This window comes from Globicephala melas, chromosome 1 (genome assembly GCF_963455315.2).
Source record: "Globicephala melas chromosome 1, mGloMel1.2, whole genome shotgun sequence".
Taxonomy (NCBI): Eukaryota; Metazoa; Chordata; class Mammalia; order Artiodactyla; family Delphinidae; genus Globicephala; species Globicephala melas.
Window position 1 is genome coordinate 187,066,936 of NC_083314.1, and position 20,411 is coordinate 187,087,346.

The 20,411-nt window shown below is 58.1% G+C and overlaps 2 protein-coding genes and 1 non-coding gene across 4 annotated transcripts; 2 read left to right on the forward strand and 1 right to left on the reverse strand.

The window, feature by feature from the left end:
- Positions 1 to 1,163: 1,163 nt before the first annotated feature.
- On the forward strand, positions 1,164 to 6,767 carry TMEM52 (transmembrane protein 52). Of its 2 annotated transcripts, XM_030881087.2 has the most exons (5): positions 1,164 to 1,264; positions 1,351 to 1,394; positions 1,507 to 1,548; positions 2,166 to 2,344; positions 2,454 to 6,753. In XM_030881087.2, exons 1-5 carry the CDS (start codon positions 1,199 to 1,201, stop codon positions 2,630 to 2,632), a joined length of 510 nt encoding a protein of 169 aa, XP_030736947.1. In that variant the 5' UTR covers positions 1,164 to 1,198; the 3' UTR covers positions 2,633 to 6,753. The 2 variants fall into 2 exon arrangements, with proteins under 2 accessions (XP_030736947.1, XP_060140186.1); XM_060284203.1 differs by having other exon boundaries at positions 1,201 to 1,264; positions 1,507 to 2,344; positions 2,454 to 6,767.
- Positions 3,414 to 4,620, reverse strand: CALML6 (calmodulin like 6). The gene is made up of 4 exons (XM_030881075.2): positions 4,010 to 4,620; positions 3,769 to 3,913; positions 3,592 to 3,692; positions 3,414 to 3,517 (listed from the first exon to the last, which is right to left on the reverse strand). Exons 1-4 carry the CDS (start codon positions 4,422 to 4,424, stop codon positions 3,471 to 3,473), a joined length of 708 nt encoding a protein of 235 aa, XP_030736935.1. The 5' UTR covers positions 4,425 to 4,620; the 3' UTR covers positions 3,414 to 3,470.
- Positions 6,768 to 11,867: 5,100 nt separating the features above from the next.
- Positions 11,868 to 11,974, forward strand: LOC115867209 (U6 spliceosomal RNA). The gene has a single exon (XR_004045005.1). It is a non-coding gene; the product is annotated as a U6 spliceosomal RNA (small nuclear RNA).
- Positions 11,975 to 20,411: the final 8,437 nt, after the last annotated feature.

Here is a 20,411-nt window from a genome sequence, read left to right on the forward strand (position 1 = left end):
CTGCTTTCTCACTAGGTGAGAAGAGAAGCCAGGGTCCTGCAGCCCAGGCCAGGCCCCAGGAGGAGGTCCTCCCTGCAGAGCACTACCCCTGCCTCCCCCTCAGGCTGGCCTGTGGGAGGGGCAGGCCACTCTCCTTTAAACCCTGGCCTGGCTCTCAGGGTCTAGAACCAGCGGACCCTGGTACTCACAGCCCAAGGCCCTGCCTGCACTCCTGCCTGCTGGCTGGACCAGTGCCCATCCCCCTCCCTCCCACTCCTGAGCCGGGCCTCCGAAGCAGAATGGAGGAAGAGGGTAGTCAGGAGGGGCCTTGGGGGCCATGGTACAGCCAGGAGGTGCTGGACAGCTGCAGGACAGAGGCAGGGCAGAGATCATGGAGCAGGTAGCTGGCAGATCTAGGCATGAGAGAGCCAAGCCGAGGAGGCCCTGCCCTCAAGGAGCTGCAGTCACTTCCCCTCCAGTGGGGAGATGCTTGTGGAGTACGTCCTGAGTGCAATGAAGAAAAACACGGCAGGGTAGCTTCTCCTCCCACCCTCCCCAGACAAGACACACCACCCTGCACCTTGCCGTGCTGACCACCTCCCTCAGCCTGAGCGCCCGGATGGCGGAGCGGAAGGCAGAGGGGCAGCGAGCGCCCGCAGCGAGCGGGCACACTAAATGTAGTTGAACAGCGCGCTAGGAACGCCCCAGCGTCTTGACTGCTGCAACCCTTACCTTGAGCACCGGGGTGTGTGCGAGGCGTGGCCACGTGTGTCCTGGCCGCCACCCTCCGAGGCCACACCCTGTGCAGACCGGGCCACAGCTGTTCAGGGTGCGCCCCGGTCCACCCCAAGCCCGACTGCAAGAAGCCAACGGGGCGAGACCGCCCCCCGCCCCGCGATCCTAGGCTGAGGAAACACAGAGAAAACGGACCTGATGGGAGGGCCAAGAGGTGGGGCTTGTGGGCGTGGCTTGTGTGGGCGGGGCCCTGGAGCGGGGGAATCTAGGGCCTGCCCAGAGCCTGCGGGGGGGTGGGGGCCGCTAAAGGGCGCGGCTAACCTTGGGCGGAGGGTAGGGGCGAGGCACATGGGCGCGGCTACAGGGCGAGCCCTCCAATGGACGCGGTCTCGGGGGGCGGGGCTTGCGCTGGGCGGTGGCCTAGGGGCGGGGCCTCCATAAAGCCTCGAGGCTAGTGGGCTCGCGCTTCCCGTCGGCGCTGAGCATGTTCGCTGGCGCCCTAGCTGACCGCGGGCTCCTGCTGCTGCCGCCGCTCCTGCAGCTGCCGCAGGTGGGTCGCGGGGCGCTCGGCTCGTGCACCGCGGGGCGGGTCTGCGCTCGGCGCGCCCTGGCCCGGGCTCACCCCTGTCCCCACAGGTGGCGCTGGGCTTCGCGGAAGGCAGCTGCGACCCCTCGGATCAGTAAGTGGGGGCGGGGGGGAGGGAGCTGGGGTGGCCCCACCCGGGGGGAGGCTCGGACAGGGCGGTCGGCCGGGCCCTGCCTCGCCTGCTCCAAGTGCCCCCGTCCCCGCAGGTGCCCGCCCCAGGCCCGCTGGAGCAGCCTGTGGCACGTGGGGTAAGTGGAGGCCGCGGCGCGCAGCCGGGTGCGACGGTTCTCCCCCGGGCCAGGCCCACCAGACCCCCACCCCGCCTGACTCCACGGCCGAGGCGTCGCCAGCACTGTCCCCCTCCTGGGCCGCTGGCGGGACGGCGCTGGGGCCCTCAGAGCCTGGCATGCTGACCCCAGCCTCCTCCCCCAGCACCAGGGGTGACCTCCTGCGTGGGTCCTGCCTGAGTCCCCCATGGCTAGGGACACCCCCGGGACCCTGGGCAGGACTTCCCTTGTAGCCTGCTTGCCCACCTCCCACTCCCTCGCTCCCCGCCCCTGTGGGAGGCCCCTGTGAACATGGTCATTGGTCTGGGCACAGGACTGTGCAGTCGGTCTGGGACAGCGTGTCCTGGGAGTAAGCCCAAGGCCAGTTGTGGCCAGCCCTGGAGAGACAGCCAGGGCAGGCCAGCAGCAGGAGGCCAGGCCGGGCTGGGAGGAGGTCTCTGGCCTGGAGACAGAGTCCCTGGTTGTCTTTTACCCTATCCATCGCCTTGTCTTGGGCAACCGGGCTGTGACTGCCCCCAGAGAGCAGGCGCCCAGCGGCCAGGGGTCGGTCCAGCGGCAGATGTCGCCCCCCCGCCCAGGCTCCTCCTGCTTGCTGTGCTCCTGCTGCTGCTGTGTGGGGCCACGGCCAGCTGTGTCCGCTTCTGCTGTCTCCGGAAGCGGGCGCACGCCCAGCCACACCTGCCATCAGCACCTGAGTCCTGCGACCTGACAGCCATCCCCGCGGACAGCGACAGCCCCATGCACAGCACTGTGTCATGTGAGTGCCGGCAGACCTCGCCCGGCGGCCCACCTGCCTGAAGGGGCGGCAGGGGACTGGTGAGGGCCAGAGCCACCCGTCGCCACAAACCCATTCTGGTTCCCTGCAGCCTACAGCTCTGTGCAGTACCCGCTGGGCATGCGGCTGCCCCTGCCCTTGGGGGAGCTGGACCTCGACTCTGTGACCCCTCCCGCCTACAGCCTGTATGCCCCTGAGCTGCCGCCCTCCTACGATGAGGCCGTCAAGATGGCTAAAACCAGACAGGAAGAGCCACCCCCCTCCCAGTAGCCCAGCCCCCGCCCTGAGGCCTCATGCCTAGAGACCCCTCCAGGGCCCCAACACCCCTGGCTGTAGCCCTGGTGCCCCCCGGAGGGGGCAGGAAAGCTCTCCCGAGCCTCCCGATGCCACCGGCCACTCTGTGCTCACAGGGGACTGTGCAAGGGCACCCCAGCCCACCCTCACCACCCTTCCCGCCCGGGAAGGCCAGCCGTCCGGCACACTGCTGCAGCCCTGGCCTCGTTGCTATGTAACGCTGGGCATCTGAGCCAGCCGGCCCTGTGTTGGCCACACACACACACACACACACGCACACGCACGCTGCCTCGTCCAGCCCTGGCCCCTGGCTCAGGCCCAGCAGGCCCTCAGTCCAGATGAGGCCCCACAGACCTAAGCCTCAGGGCTCAGAGCCTGCTGTGATGTCTATAGCTTTTTGGAGAGAGAGAGAATAAAGTTTCTATCTAAGTGATCTCCATATGGAGGAAAGAGCTCCGGGAGGGGCCCTCGGGCAGCAGCCTCGCAGGGCAGGCAGGCAGCGTGAGTACGTGGTCCTCAACCTATGCCCAGCCTGGCCTTCCGGCTGGTGTCCGGAGCCCAGAGCTGGGCTGTAGGCAGTGTCGGGTGTCCCACAGAAGTGATGGCCCAAGTGTGATGGGCAGCTCAGGAGAACCCTCTCCCTCCTCCAGACCCGCAGCTTTGCAGCCCCTTTTTCCAGCCTTGGGACAGTGAAGCACACACGAGTCTGGCAGGAGCGTTTATTGGCCACGGAGCCGGCGTGGGGTGGATGACAGGGTGGGCGGCAGGGTGATGGCAGCAGGCAGCGGGCTTCCCACGGCCGCAGTGGCTGCTCCTACTGGACCAGCTTGAAGGACTCCCCAGTCATCATGGCCACGAACTCTGAGAGCAGAGGGACAAGTAGGCAGCCTGGCCTGACCCGGCCGCCGGGCTCCCGGGGCCCATCCCCCACTCACCCTCGTAGTCGATGGTCCCGTCCCCGTCCTTGTCGGCTTCCTTCATCATCTGCTCGGCCTCCAGCTCGCTGAGGGGCTCGCCCGCATTCATGAGCACGTACCTGCAGGAGCCTGCGCTGAGTGGCAGCCAGCGGGCCCTCCCCCCGGCCCCGCCCCCGCGCCGGCCCGGGGCCCTACTTGAGCGTGTCCCAGTCAATGTAGCCCTTGCCCTCCTTGTCGAAGATGCGGAAGGCCGCCCTGAGCTCACTCTCCTGGTTCTGGGCCTTCTCCCAGTACACCCCCATCAGCGCCAGGAAGCTGTCGCAGTTGAAGAACCCTTTCTCTGCGGGAGCAAGCAGCAGGTGCCCGAGTGAGGGCGGCGAGCCCCTCCCCACTCACACCCCGGTGACGCCCCTCCCGCTGCCCCTGGCGGCCTCACTGTCTCTGTCCACGTCCTTGGCCATGGAGGCCAGCTCGCTCTTGGTGGGGTTGATGCCCATCAGACTCATGAGCCGCTCCAGCTCGTCCGTCTTCACCGCCCCGTTGCCCTCCTCATCAAACATCTCAAAGACCCCCTTGTACTCCTCGATCTGCTCCGCCGTCAGGCGCTCCGTCTGTGGGGACATGGGCCCAGGCTCGCCAGGAGCCCCTCCACCCCTCAGTCCAGGGGAGGCTGGAGGCCCCAGCCCAGAGCAGGCTTGAGGCCAGGCGGCACAGGGATGGGTCTTGAGGGGAGAGCAAGGCTCCGCGAGGCCACTCAGAGGGGACGGCGCTCGAGGCAGGGGCAGGCCAGCCACGTGAGAGTGCAGTGGGGCAGCGCTGGACAGCCAGTGAGGCCAGGGGAGGGACACCATGGCCAGCGTGGGGAGGAGCCTGGCCTGGGGGCCAGGGTGAAGGCCCCAGCCTGTTCTGGCATCCCAGAGTGATAGTCCAGGGCCGGGCCACCCTGCCTGCCACCGCTCCGGCCGCTTTCCGAAAGGGCTGCTCCGGCCTGGGCCCCAGAGCAAGAGCAGCTCCAGTGGCCGGCAGGGCCCCGCCTCGGGCCCCCCACTCCGCACTTTCCCCCCAGCCTTATTGGACGTCTTCCTCAGGTCCCCAGAGACCCTCCCACCTTTGGTCACGGCCCCAGCCTGATCCCCGTGTGCGCAGAGGCCTGCCCGCCGTCCTCTCTCGCCCAGGCACTGCCCAGCTCCTGCTGGACCGCCCAGCCCAGCCCGCCGGGGGCTCTGCCGGGCGCCGGGAGCAGCCTTACCATGTCTGTGGCTGGCTGAGGGGACACTGCACGGTGGCGCTGGAGCTGCTGTGGGCAGAGTGCAAGGGGCAGAGAGGGCGGCTGAGCTTTAGCGGATCCAGCTGCCCGGGGTCCCTGGGGTCCAGATTCCAAGAGCCTTTTATGGCCAGGAGATCCTGTCAGCCCTATTTTGGGACAGGTTGGCCCTTCCCCACGTGGCCCTTCCTGGCCTGAGCAGCCCCTCACCCCAGAGCTCCCTCTCTGACCCTGGGTCCCAGCCAAGGCCCCCCTGGGCCACGGCAAGGATGGACATCGTGGGCCAGGGCAGGAGAGGGGCTGTTCCCTTCTCCCCAGTGAGCCCCTTCCCCCCACTGTGCAGCGGGAGGCCCCACGGGCTGTCATCACTTCTTGGTGAGGGTTCTTGTTGACGGCCCTCCCTGGCCAGGTGTCGCCCTCACATCCCCAAGGACCCAGGGCCCAGCACGGTGCCAGCACTTTGCAGACACCCTCTAAAGACAGGTTCAATAAACATGCACTGGGGTCCCCCTCAGGCCACCCTGTGCAGGAGGGGCTGGGGGTCCACAGTCCCAGGAGAAGACAGCTGGCCACGAACTAGGGGCGAGAGGATGCAGAGCGGATGGGGCCAGGGGGCTGGACTGGCCATGGGGAGGCCAAGCCAGGTGCCTCTGGGCGGTCGGGGCTATTCTCAGGGAAACCTGACCCCCTTCCGCTCAGAAGAGCAAAGCTGGCTCCCGAGGGAGCCCCGTGGCCTGGCTGTTTAGTAACGAGACGCCACAGCAGCACACACACCCCTGCCTGTGTGCGCTCAGCCCTTGGACACACACCCGCCGCCACCCCAACGTGGGGTGGTGGCTCTGGGTCCCGACCCCGGGCCCAGGTCCCTGTGCTCCTGTCCGGGCAGTGACCTGCTGGCCTGGCCACGGCGCTCGGAGGTCTGTGATTACAAGCTGGGGCTGAGGGGGCTCCTCCCATCCCCCCTCCAGCTCCTGCCCCCAGCGATGGTCACAGACAGGCCCCCACTAGTTCCCTTCACCCCCGTGCATGGCCCCCAGGGTCACGCACGCCGACACACATCTGCCTCGGCCCCATGGCCACCTGACGAATCTAGCAGGCGAGGTATGCCCTGTACCCCACCGGCCTGGCTGGCCCTCCGCGGGCCAGAATATGGAAGCCACAGGGCCATTTCCTGCTGAGGCCCAGGACAGCTGCTGAGGCCGCAAGATCTGTGCTGACGGGGACAAAATGGCTCCAGCGGGCACCGGGCCAGCGGCCCCGGGCCAGGATGGAAGAAGAAGCCGGCTCTGGGCGCCCTACCTTTGTCCTGGCTGCTCCGGGCTGTGGCTTCAGGCTTTGTGACGGTGAGAAAAGATTTTCCCACCCCTTCCCTCAAAAATCCCCAGACCATTTCAAGGAAACTAGTCGCATCTCTACACCCGGACCACAGCTGGAGGAGAAGAAGGCTGGTGGGGGCTGCCGCACGACGGCAGTGGGGCAGGGGGTGCGGGGAGAGCAAGGGCCTGCGGAGAAGGAGGGCGTGAGGGTCAGTTTTGCATCCCGTTGGCCAGGCTACAAGCCCAGATGTTTGCCCAAACACTAGTCTAGGTGTTGCTGTGAAGGTGTGTTTTTTCATATATGTATTGATTACAGTGGTGAAATTAGCATAAAATATTACTCAGAAAAGGGAACTAACATATACTGAACCTCTGTCATGAACCACAATCTTTTCGTTTGGTCTTTTTTGTATTGTTTGTGGTACAAAGCACAAAACATAAAATTAACCATCTTAACCATTTTTAAGTGTGCAGTTCAGTAGCGTAAACTATACGGGCCTTGTTAGGCAGTAGATCTCCAGAACTTTCCGTCTTCCCAAACCGAAACTCTGTCGCCATTAAACACTCACGGCCCAGCCCGACACCCACCCTCCTGCTTTTCTGTCTACGGACTTGACTCCCCTAGGGACGTCGTATGAGCGGCATCAGACGGTATTTGTCCTTCTGCGTCTGGCTTATTTCACTCAGCATCATGTCCTCTAGGAGCATCCACGTTTTAGCAGGTGTCAGAATTTCTTTCTTGAGGTTGAATAATATTTCATTGGATGAATAGACCACATTTTGTTTAGCCGTCAGTCTATGGGCATTCAGGTTGCTTCCACCTCTTGGCTACTGTGAATAATGCTGCAGTGAACGTGGGGGTCATGGAGGGTTTTTTCCATGTGATCACCATGGAAATCTGTAGATTTGAGTAAAGCAGGTGACCCTGGTAATGTGGGTGGGTCTCATCCGAAGAGTGGAAGGCCTTAAGAGAAAAGCCTGAGGTCGCCAGGAAGAAGGAGTCCTGCTGTACACAACCTCTGGCCCTGAGCTGCAGCCTCAGCTCCTCCCTGGGTCTCTAGCTGCTGGACAAGCCACAACCACATGAGCCAGTTCCTTAAAATAAGTCAGTCTCCCTCCCTCCCGCTCTCTCCCATTGGTCTGTTTCTCTGCAGAGCCCTAATCAGGTCAGAGGGTGACCAAGGGCGGGGACCCAGGGAGGCCAGAGCAGTGTGCTCCCAGCACCTGGGCATCTGTGCACAGGCCCCCAGGGCCACCCTACCCCACGGCAGGGCACACGGTGTGTTCTCTGGGCGGATCTGGACGGAACCATGGGCTCCCCTAAGAGAACGGCTGAACTCGCAGACTGAAACCCCAGGCCAGGGGGAGAGGAAAGTTCATGTGCGCAGCAGGGGGGCCCTAGCCCCTCCCTCAGTGCCCCCCCACACACACGGTGCAGACCAGTCATCCTCTCCCAGAGAAGAGAAGAGACCCACAGACACTGCCACTGGGGGTCCCCAGTAAGAAGACACTGCAAGCCCCACACCTCCGGGGGGGCCTCAGGTGCAGACCCAGCTCACCGACCACTGTGGCCCCATGTGGGACACTCTGAAGGGCGCTCATTCCAGAGCCTGTTGGCTGGCCCGAGGCTTCCTGCAGGACAGCGGAACTTTACCCCTAGCCCATGGCCCGTACCCCACACCCCACCTCGGGGGCTGCTTCCGGACAACCCAGGGTGCAACCAGATGGGCTCTGGAGATGGGTCCCTCGCTGCCCAGATGCCACAAGGCGCCAGGCGTGGGGATTGTCCCTGCAGTGGGTCACACTGGAAGGGGATGAGAGGCCCAGTGGCTGGTGCCCACACATGAAACTCCACACAGTCACCAAGGTGGAGGGTGGGTCAGGAGTGGGGACTTGAAAGCCGGGGTGAGCGTGAGTGTGGGTGTGGGCGTGGGCGTGGGCGTGGGTGTGGGTGTGGATGTGAGCGTGGTGTGGGCGTGGGTGTGGGCATGGGTGTGGGCGTGGGCGTGGGTGTGGGTGTGGATGTGAGCGTGGTGTGGGCGTGGGTGTGAGCGTGGGTGTGGGTGCGGGTGTGAGCGTGGGTGTGGGTGCGGGCGTGGGCGTGGGTGTGGGTGTGGATGTGAGCGTGGTGTGGGCGTGGGTGTGAGCGTGGGCGTGGGTGTGGGTGCGGGTGTGAGCGTGGGTGTGGGTGTGAGTGCGGGTGTGAATGTAGGTGTGAGCGTGGGCGTGGGTGTGGGTGTGGGCATGGGCGTGGGTGTGGGTGTGGATGTGAGTGTGGGTGTGAGCGTGGACGTGGGTGTGAGTGCGGGTGTGAGTGAGCGTGAGTGCAGGTGTGGGTGTTAGCATGGGTGTGGGTGTGGACATTGGTGTGAGTGTGAACGTGGGTGTGGGTGTGAGCTTGCATGTGGGTGTGAACATGGGTGTGAACGTGGGTTGGGTGTGAACGTGGGAGCGGGTGTGAGTGTGGGTGTGAATGCCGGCTGTTATTGTGCTGAGCGCTGGGTCTCTGGCTGCCTACAGATCTCTGCTCCCCCAGGCAGTGGAGGGAGGGCAGAGAACCGCAGTCCCAAGCCCAGGACTTGAGTGTCAGAGTGGCTGACCTTCAATGACACCTGTTGCCCATCAAAGTCGAGCCCTGGTGGGACAGCAGGGGCCTTGACATGTAGGCGGGACGTCAGGGTGGGTGACACCCCCTCCTCTGGAATTCTGGCCTTCAGGTCCTGCTCGGCTCTCCCTGTGAAGGGCTGGGCCCAGAACTGCCACCCCAGGGGAGCACAGTGCACAGGCCACGCCCCAACTGGAGCCAATATTTGTCCCCCTCAGGCCCCCCTCCCGCGTGGCCACTAGGCCGACAACCCAGGAGGGCTGCAGCTGACCCAGCTGAGATGAAGCTGAGCCTCACCTGGGTGGACAGAGGGACCTGGTGGCAGTGCTGGCAGGAATCAGGCAAGCACGGCTGGGCCGGGGGCTCGCTCGAGGGGCTGGAGCATAGCGGGGCGGGGTTGGCTGGGCACGGAGTTTCTCAGACCCCTCCCTTCTTTCCACAGCCTCCGCCTGAGGTTCACTCGGCCAGCTGGGGCAGCCACGTGGGGGCTGGCACCTGGGCTGTGCCGCAGCCCCCCAGCCTCCTCGCTGGCGGGTGACAGGGCTGCACGTGACACAGTCTTCCCAGGTCCCGGTGGACTGAGCCCCCTGCCCAAAGCCCCCTGCCCAGCTCTGGGACTGCCCCCTTCTGTCCCGTCTTACTTCCTGTGCCCACAGAAAGGCTGCGTGCCCCCATCTTGAGCCGTTGTCACAGGGCTTGCTTGGGGGCAGCTTACCCTGGACAAGGGGTGTCAAAGAAACCCAAACCCTGGACCACCAACCATGCAAGAGGGGAGGGATGCAAGTGTAAGATCCAGTAGTGTTCAGGAAATGGCCAGGGCTAGTGATTGAGATTAAAATGTAGTGTGGGGGCTTCCCTGGTGGCGCAGTGGTTGAGAATCCACCTGCCAATGCAGGGGACACGGGTTCGAGCCCTGGTCTGGGGAAGATCCCACATGCCGCGGAGCAACTAAGCCCATGTGCCACAGCTACTGAGCCTGCACTCTAGAGCCCGCAAGTCACAACTACTGAGCCCGCGTGCTGCAACTACTGAAGCCTGAGCGCCCAAAGCCCGAGGTCCTCAACAAGAGAAGCCACCGCAATGAGAAGCCTGCGCACCGCAACGAAGAGTAGCCCCTGCTCGCCGCAACTAGAGAAAAAAGCCCATGCGCAGCAACGAAGACCCAACACAGCCACAAATAAATAACTAAATAAATTTATTTTTTAAAAAAAGTAATGTGAAACTCTTAAGATAACCACTAAAAGACTAGAAATAGGTTGTATGACTTCCACATCTATGGAAGGAAAAAAGACTAAAGAAAACGTAATGAACCTAATAGAATATAGGAAGGGAGAAGGAAGTATAAGAAAGGCAGCATAGGGGGGCATTCCCTGGAGGTCCAGTGGTTAAGACTCTGTGCTCTCACTGCCAAGGGCATGGGTTCAATCCCTGGTCAGGGAACTAAGGTCCAGCAAGCTGCATGGTGCAGCCAAAAATTAAAAATAAAAACTAAAATAAAGCAGCATAACTAGGAAGCAGAAAGTAACATAATAAAGGTAAACCCGGGACTTCCCTGGTGGTGCAGTGACTAAGACTCCACGCTCCCAATGCAGGGGGCCCTGGTTGGATCCCTGGTCAGGGAACTAGATCCCACATGCATGCTGCAACTAAGAAGTCTGCATGCCGCAACTAAGGAGCCCACATGCCACAACTAACGAGCAGGCGAGCTGCAACTAAGGAGCCTTAGCTCCAGTGCAACCAAATAAATAAATAAATTTTTTGTTAATTAAAAAAAAAATAAAGGTAAACCCAGGTAGGGGGAGGAGGAATTGGAGGAAGGCAGTCAAAGGGTAGAAACTTCCAGTTATAAGAAAAATAAGTACTATGGATGTAAGGCACAACATGATAAATGTAATTAACACTGTATGTTATACATGAAAGTCGTTAAGAGGGTAAATCCTGAGTTCCCATCACAAGGAAAAATTTTTTTTTCTATTTCTTTAATTTTGTACCTATATGAGATGATGGATGTTCACCAAACTTGTGGTTCATGTTCATGATGTATGTACGTCAAGTCATTATGCTGTACACCTTAAACTTATACAGTGCTGTATGTGAGTTATACCTCAATAAAATTAGAAGAATAAAGAAAGTAAACCCAGCCACCTGACAGAGTTTCCAGGAGCCAAAGCTGGAACAATGTGAAAAAGAAAATAAATCAAGTCGTATTGGGTTATAACCAAAGTATAAGGTAAATATCATTGTGCATTAAAGCACACCATCAACAGAGAGAAAAGGCAACCCACAGGATGGGAGAAGATATTTGCAAATCTTATATCTGATAAGCGATTAATACCCAGAAAATGTAAAGAACTCCTACAACTCAACACCAAAAATAAACAACCCAGGGCTTCCCTGGTGGCGCAGTGATTGAGAATCTGCCTGCCAATGCAGGGGACACGGGTTCGAGCCCTGGTCTGGGAAGATCCCACATGCCGCGGAGCAACTAGGCCCGTGAGCCACAACTACTGAGCCTGCGCGTCTGGAGCCTGTGCTCCGCAACAAGAGAGGCTGCGATAGTGAGAGGCCCGCGCACCGCGATGAAGAGTGGCCCCCGTTTGCCCCAACTAGAGAAAGCCCTCGCACAGAAACAAAGACGCAACGCAGCCAAAAATATAAATAAATAAATAATTTGTTTATTTAAATAAATAAACAACCTAATTCAAAAACTGGGCAAGGAACTTGATAGACCTTTCTCCAGAGAAGACACGCACATGGCCAACAAGCACATGACAAGATGCTCAGCATCACTGATCATCAGGGAGTGCGAGTCAACAGCACAGCGAGACACCACCTCACACCCATCAGGATGGCCACTACCAAAAAACAGAAACCAGGGCTTCCCTGGTGGCGCAGTGGTTGAGAGTCCGCCCACTGATGCAGGGGACACGGGTTTGTGGCCCGGTCCGGGAAGATCCCACATGCCGCGGAGCGGCTGGGCCCGTGAGCCATGGCCGCTGAGCCTGCGCGTCTGGAGCCTGTGCTCCACAACGGGAGAGGCCACAGCAGGGAGAGGCCCACATACCGCAAAAAAAACCAAAACAAAACAGAAAACAAGAAGTGTTGGTGAGTGCTCACTTCAGCAGCACAGATACTAAAATTGGAACAATACAGAGAAAATTAGCATGGCCCCTGCGCAAGGATGACACACAAATTTGTGAAGCATCCCATATTTTTAAAAAAGAAGTGTTGGTGAGGATGTGGAGACATTGGAACCCTCGTGCACTGCTGGTGGGAATGTAGACGCTGGTGGAAGACAGTACAGAGCTTCCTAGAAAAAGTAGGCATAGAATTACCATGTGACCCAGCAACTGCAGTTCTGGGCCTATTCCCCAAAGAATTGAAAACAGGGCCTCAAACACGTGTTTGCATATCCGTGTTCATAGCAGTGTTATTCAGAGGTGTTAAAAAGCAGGAAAAATAAACAAATGTCCGTCAATGGACGGAGTTGGATAAACAAAACATGGTGTGTGTGTGTGTGTGTGTGTGTGTGTGTGTGTGTGTGTGTGTGTGTGTATGATGGTTAATATTATGTGTCCACTTGGCTAGGCTAAGGGCACCCAGACAGCTGGGTGTGACTGGGATAGTGTGTCTGGAGGAGACTGGTGTTGAATCTGAACACAAGTAAGAAAGGTTGCCCTCCCCAATGCAGGTGGGCATCATCCCATCTGTTGAGGGCCCAGGCAGGACAAAAAGGCAGAGGACAAGCTGTCTCTTTGCCTGACCTGGGACATCCATCCTTTCCTACCCTCGGACATCAGCGTTCCTGGTTCTCAGCCTTCACGCTCAGACTGAATCACAGCACAGGCTTCCTGGGCCTGCAGCTTGCAGATGGCAGATCTCCTCCTCCTTCATAATCACATGTCAATTTCTATAATAAATCTCCCCATCTTGGGCTTCCCTGGTGGCGCAGCGGTTGAGGGTCCGCCTGCCGGGTACCCCGGTCCGGGAGGATCCCACATGCCACGGAGCAGCTGGGCCCATGAGCCTGCATGTCCGGAGCCTGTGCTCCGCAATGGGAGAGGCCACAGCAGTGAGAGGCCCGTGTACCGTAAAAAAAAAAAAAACTCCCTATCTTATACCTCAATAAATAAATAAATAAATAATTAAAACCTCATCTCTATATATTTTACATATATATATTTTTTAATTTATTTATTTTTGGCTGAGTTGGGTCTTTGTTGTTGAGAGCAGGCTTTCTCTAGTTGCAGCGAGCAGGGGCTACTTTTCATTGCGGTGCGCGGGCTTCTCATTGCGGTGGCTTCTCTTGTTGCAGAGCACAGTCTCTAGGGCGTGCAGGCTTCAGTAGTTGTGGCTTCCAGGCTCTAGAGCGCAGGCTCAGTAGTTGTGGTGCACAGGCTTAGTTGCTCTGTGGCGTGTGGGATCTTCCCGGACCAGGGATCGAACCTGTGTCCCCTGCATTGGCAGGCGGATTCTTAACCACTGTGCCACCAGGGAAGCCCTACATACATTTTTTATATTATATATATAATTGATTTCTCTGGAGAACCCTAATACAATATACAATAGAATTATTATTAGCCAGCCTTAAAAAGGAAGGAAATTCTAACACCTAATACAACATGGATGAACCTTGAGGACATCGTGCTCAGTGAAATAAGCCAGTTATAAAAAGACAAATACCGAATGATTCCATTTATGTACCATCCCTAAAGTAGTCAAATTAATAGAGACAGAAAGTAGAATGGCTGTTGCCAGGGGCTGGGGTAGGGGGTGGGGAGTTAGTGTTTAATGGGGACAGAGTTTCAGCTTTGCAAGATGAGAAAGTTCTGGAGACAGATAGTAGTGATGGTTGCACAACAATGTGAATGTGCTTAATGTCACTGAGCTGTGCACTTAAAACAATTAAAATGGTAAATTTTATGTTATGTGTATAACCACAATAAAAATAAATATGTATCCATGACTCCATATTGATACAAGTGACAGGATAAATAAATAAATGCAAGGGTCAAATATTCCATACAGAAGAATTCCAAATAATTTATGTAGATGTTCTACCCTCAAGGAAGGGGGCACAACCCACCACTTCTTAATCGTGGTTGGCCAATACTGACTTCCTTCCAATGGGCAGAGAATGGAAAGGCTCACCGCCCAGTGATCAGGGCCAGGGTCACAGTGGTGAGCCATGTTGAGGGCATTCACCCTTGACACTTGCAACGAGAAGGGCACTGTACCTCTCTGAAACCCACAACCCCACCAGACAAATCCCAACAGAGGAACAGGCTACAGGATGTCCTGACCAGCACTCAAAACCATCAAGGTCACCGAAGACAAGGAAAGTCTGAGAAACTGCCGCAGCCAGGAGGCGCCCAGGGAGAACAGTTAAACTTACTGTGGGATCCTGGAACAGAAAGAGGATGTTAGGTAAAAACTAAGTAGATCTGAATAAAGTGTGGACTGTAGTTAATAATGTGTCAATATTGGGTTATTAATTGTAGCAAGTGTACTGTAGTTCCTCATAATAGAGGAAATCGACCGTGAAGTGCATGGGAACTCTCCGGAAGTCTCAGCAATTTCTCTGAAAATCTACAGCGATTCTAAAAATAAAGTTTATTTTAAAAAAGAAATCCAGGGACTTCCCTGGCGGTCCATTGGTTAAGACTCCGCGCCTCCAATGCAGGGGGACTGGGTTCCCTGGTCAGGGAACTAGATCCCACATGCTGCAACGAAGACCCAGCGCAGCCTAAATAAATAAATAAATATTTTTTTAAAAAGAAGAAGAAATCCGAATACACCAGTAATCGAAATTATGCCATTTAAAACAATCGCCACTTTAAAAGCGATTGAATTGCCTAAACGGATAAAAACAAAGTCCAGGCGCTCCCGGTCCACAGACACAGCCTACAGAAAGGCTGGCCCTCCCGGTCCCCTGAGCCCCACGCCGGGCGCGTCCCGGAAGCCCCGCCCCCCTGCGCCCAGCGCCCCACGCGCTCGCTGGGTCTGGGGTAGCAGCCTCAGAACATCCTTTTCTAGCAACCCTGCATTGCTCTAAAAATAGATCATGTATTGATCCACAAAGAAATCTCAACACTAAAGATCAGCCTCAAACTGACCACATTCTCCAACTACCGAGATTTCGATTAATTTCTAAATCAAGACCAGAGGAAACAACTAAGAACTGAAAAGGCTTGTTTCCGCGAAGAGCGGGCGGGATGTACTGCGAGTTACCAGCCCTGAAAACTATGGATTTTAGCAAAATCACAAGCCTGTCTGGGAACAGGTCGCCGTGGCCCTCCGGGCTCTTCGTGCGGAGTGCCAGCCCGCCCGCCCACCCGGTTGGGAGGAGTCCGGAGCTGAGCCTCTCAAGTCCCGGCCCAGTTCCCGACGCTCGGCCCCGCCCCCGCCCTGTCCCACGGCTCTGCCCTCGGTCCCGCCCCCGGCCAGCCACTAGGCCCCGCCCCTGCCTATCTCCAGGCCCCGCCCCCGAAACTTGCCCCCGCCCCTTCACCGTCACGTAGCTCTGCCCTAGGCCCCGCCCCATCCCCGGCCCGGAAGCACCGCTTCGGGCGGCCACTCCGCGCGTGTGCACCAGGCGGCGCTCGCGGGCCGCGCGGAGCGCAGACGGGGATCGCTGCTGGACGGGCACGAGCGTTTGAGGGCGGCCCTCCTGGGCTTGGAGCTGGGCAGGGTCGTCTTCCCAAGCCTCCTGCCCGGCCACTCTCCATCCCGCCTTTCAAAACCCTGCCCTCGAAGCCTCATTCTTGGGTTCCCTCAATTGTTAGAACAAAAATAGGCATAAGTATTCACCTGTAAGGCGGCGAAGGGCCAGCCTGCCGAGGGGTAGCGGGGAGGGGAGCGGGGGGCAGGGTGCCGACCGGGAAAAGTGGAGCCACCGCTCGCCTTGGGCCGACCCCTGACCGAGAGTTCAGACCCCCGGAGAAGCACCCCCGTCCCCAGGCAGCCCTTTGCACCAGGCAGACCCCCACCCCGCCTTTACACAAGGGCAGATGTGGGCCCTGAACCTCGTCGTCCTGAGACCCCGGCCAGCCGTGCTCAGGAGCTCGGGCCCACTGCTCTGCTCTGCTGCCGTGTGACCCAGTGTGACCCCTGCTCTGCCAGGCCCCAGGCTGACCCTGGCATCCCTGAACCCCCTGCTCCCCTGCAGGGCTCAGGGGCTCCTCCTCCCTTGTCCTCTTCAGGCTTGTTTGAATGTGACACCAGCAAGGTCATTTTGTCCAAAAGCTAAAAGAGGTTTCGAAGATGCAGCAAGGGCCTCAGACCCCTCTGGTTCCAGTGGGCCCAGCAGCCAGAGGGCGGCAGGAGCCTGGAGGTCTGTCCTGCACCAAGGGGACAGACTGGAGAAGTTGAGCCCGCCCCTGGCTGGCCTCTCCGCAGAGCTTGGCCTTGGGGGCAGCACCCATGGGCTTCGCACAGGGCCGTTTGGGGGCGGGGCAGGGGCGGGGCACGTATGGCCCTGGCCTCAGCAGTGCCCACAGTGGTGCCCAGTGAGGTTGACCCACGGCACCTCATACTCACAGACTGTGGGGGCTTCCTCCCCATGATCTGTCTCAAAGGTCTGGACACCTCAGTGCCCAGGGGCTGCTGGAGGGACAATAGGACAGGACAGACAGGCCCTTAGAAGTCTGATTCGCAGGCTGAGCCACCCCCCGGGAACCCCAGAGCAGGCCTGGGCATGAGCGCGGGGCATCTGCCCAGGGGAATGTATCGGGGCCCAGCGGGGCCCAGATGGACCTCACAGCGAGAGCTCCAGGGCCCCAGCTCCAGGCAGCACCCCTCCACGTGCCCAGCCAGGCCTGCTGGTTTCCAAAACACCCAGTGCCTGCCGGCCTGGCTGCCCCAGGAGGGACAGCTGGGGGCCAGCACATGCTCCGTGCTTGGCCTGCACCCCTGCTGCCTGAGGTCCCAGCGCACCACTTCCTCTTCCCCCTCCTTGAGCCCCAAGCCTTCGAGCCTCCAAGACCGCGCCCTGGGACTCCACCGGCTCCAGGCCCACTGGCCTCATACCTGCCTCTCATTGCCCCTTCCAGGCACCACTTGCATCACCTCCCGGGTGGCTGGTGGGCTGGGCCTCAGGGACAGGACTCTTCACAAACAGCCCTCAGGCAGGGCCCCTCCCCAGGGGAGGAGAGCTGCGTCCTCAGGATCAAGGTTCCATGGCTGAGGACTGCAGGACTGAGACGCCGGGGGGCCTGGAGGTGGGGTGCTGCAGGGGGCGCGGGGACCTGGGTGGCCCTGCAGAGGGTGCATGCCATCCCCCCACCCTGTGCCTGCCCCTGGGCACGAGCAGTGGTGCCCAGCCTGAGTGTAAGCACAGGGCCCAGTGACCCCCCTTGCCGTCCCTGCTGGCCCAGCCCACACCGAGCTGCCCCCACAGACACCCGGGGGCCCACCACCACTTCAGAAGTCAGCTTGGGGGCTCTGGGTGCTGGAGATGCCCCTGGGTCCCAGCAAGCTGTTCCCTGGCAGTTCCGTCGGCCTGACGGGCTGGACTCATGCCTGGGGCAAGGGGCAGCTGGCCCAGGCGAAGCCAGACTCTGTGGGAAGGAGGATGGGAAGGGGAGGAAGGGGAGACCGGATGGGCGTGGGCCCCCCTCCAGGCTGAACAGTGTCCCCAGGTGCCCAATGGGAGTAAGGGGGCCTCCAGGGAACCAGAGCCCCGCCCATTCTGCTGACTGCTGGCTGTGCTGCCTTTCTTCCCGCCAGCTCCAGGCTCTGCCCTGGCTGAGGAGGGCCCTCTGCTGCCCGGGAAAAACCAGTAAATAAGAATGTGCTGTCAAGAAGTGGAAGAGAGGATGGGGGTGGGGGGCAGCGCCAGGAAGGGCCCCCATCCTTCTGAGGCGCCCCCAGGCCCAGCAGTCAAGGCCTCCCCCTTCACTGTAGCCCTCTCCTGCCTCCCGGCTGTGTTCACATGTACCATTCCCCAGGCCACCTCTGGGACCCTGTAGGCGCCTGGGTCCCCGCCTGGGATCCCACCCCATGCTGGTCCCTGCCACCCTGGCCACACAAACCTGTTGTCTACAAAGTTCCCACCTCTGTCTGGGGTTCTCCTGCCGCTCTCTCCTCACCCCTTTCCCCAGTGGGGGGACATCCTCAGCTACCCATGCTCCCCCATGGCCCCTCACTGGCCTATGGCTCTCCACGCCCATTGCAGGCCTGCTTCTCGGCCAGCATCTACAAGCGTCTTGGGTTAGAAAGGTCCAGGACACAGCACATTCTCCCCCTACCCCACCGGAACTGCCCTCCCCAGTTGCCCCTCCCATCCTCCCGGCTTGCTCACAGTTCAGCTGTGTGGACAGACACCCTGATGTCACCCCTGACTCCTCTGTGCCTTCTCCCCTGAACCAACACAAGCCCCATCACTCCAGATAGCTGGCCCTGTCAGGCCTGCCAGCACTGCGCTGCCCTCCACAGACTCACCCGCCCTCAGGCAACCAGAGGGGGTCTCACCCCTGCTCAGACCCCCCAGTGGTCCCCATCACCTCCCAACAGGACCTGCCCTCCTCACTGCCACAGGACCTGAGCAAGCTGACCACTGCCCAGGTAAGGAGGACTGAGCCACCACCACGGTCTCCTCCCAGAACTTACATTTTTAAGAAGTAGCTGATAAATGCCAATGGCCTTTTTTTTTTGCCATTGAGGAAAATTCATTCCTCAAATTCATACGGAATTGCAAAGGACTCTGAATAGTCAAAACGATCTTAAAAAATAAGACCAGAGTCAGAGGACTCAAACTCCCAATTTAAAACTTATTACAAAGTTACAGTGATCAAAACAGTGTGGTACTGGTATAAAAACAGACATGCACCAATGGAATAGAATAGAGAGCTCAGAAATAAACCCTCATACTTAGGGTCAGATGATTTTCAACAAGGGTGTCAAGACCATTTGGTGCGGAAAGGACAGCTTTTTCAACAAATGGTGCTGGGAAAACTGGATATTCACATGAAAAAGAATGAATTTGAACCACCTACCTCACACCATATACAAACATCAACTCAAAATGGATAAGACCTAAATTTAAAGGTTAAACTATAAAACTGGGCTTCCCTGGTGGCGCAGTGGTTGAGAGTCCACCTGCCGATGCAGGGGACACGGGTTCGTGCCCCGGTCCGGGAAGATCCCACATGCCGTGGAGCGGCTAGGCCCGTGAGCCATGGCCGCTGAGCCTGCGCAACCAGAGCCTGTGCTCCGCAACGGGAGAGGCCACAACAGTGAGAGGTCTGCGTACCGCAAAAAAAAAAAAAAAACCCAAAACAAACAAAAAAAAAACTTAAAAACTCTTAGAAGAAATCATAGGAGTAAATCTTCAATAACATAGATTTGGCAATAGCTTTTTATTTTTTGTTTTGGTTTTGGGTTTTTTTTTTAATTTTTGCATTTTAAAACATATTTATTTATTTATTTTTGGCTGTACTGGGTCCTCGCCACTGCACATGAGCCCTCTCCAGCCCCGGTGAGCGGGGGCCACTCCTTGCAGTGGCGCGCGGGCTTCTCAGGGCAGTGGCCACTCCTGCCGTGGAGCACGGGCTCCAGGAGCACGGGCTCAGCAGCCGTGGCACGCGGGCTCCAGAACGCAGGCCCAGCAGCCGTGGCGCACAGGTCCAGCCGCTCCGCAGCATGTGGGATCCTCCCGAACCAGGGCCCAAACCCGCATGCCCGCACCAGCAGACGGACTCTCAACCACTGCGCCACCAGGGAAGCCCTAGCTTTTTAGATACAATGTCAAAAACACAAGCAACAAAGAAGCAAGAAAGGAAAAAGAAATAAATTGGACTTCACTAAAATTAAAAACTTTTGTGCATCAAAGGACACTAACAACAGAGTGAAAAAACAACTGACAGAATGGGAGAAAATATTTGCAAAATTACATATCTGATAAGTGTCTCATGTCCAGATTATATAGAGAACTCTTACAACTCAAAACCACCACCACCACCACAACAAAAAACAAGTTCAAAAAAGGGCAGAGGACTTGAATAGACATTTCTCCACAGAAGACATACACACGGCCAGTTAGCGCAAGAAGAGATGCTCGGGAGGGGATGTGGGGATATATGTGTACGTGTAGCTGATTCACTTTGTTATACAGCAACTAACACAACAGTGTAAAGCAATTATACTCCAATAAAGACGCTAAAAATAATAATAATAAAATTTAAATAAAGAGATGCTCAATGTCCCTAGTCACCAGGGAAATGCAAATCAAACCACAATGAGATCCCACTTCACACCCACTAGAATGGCTAGAGTCAAACAGGCAGATAGTGACAAGCCTTGGTGTGGGTATGGAGCTCTTGGAGCCCTTGAGCACTGCCGGTGGGAATGTAAACTAGCTCAGCGGCTGTGGAAAGCAGTTTGGTGGTTCTGCAGGTTAAATATAGAGTCACTGTATGACCCTGCAATCCCACTCCCAGGTACATACCCAGAAGAATTGAAAACAGGTGTTCAAACAAAAACGTGTACACGAATGCTCACAGCAGCGCTATTCACAATAGCCAAAAGGAGAAACAGCCCGAATGTCCATCAGTCGATGAGTGGATAAACAAATGGTGGTGTATACACACAATGGACTATCCGCCATAAAAAGGAATGAAGTGCTGACACCTGCTACAACACGGATGAGCCTTGA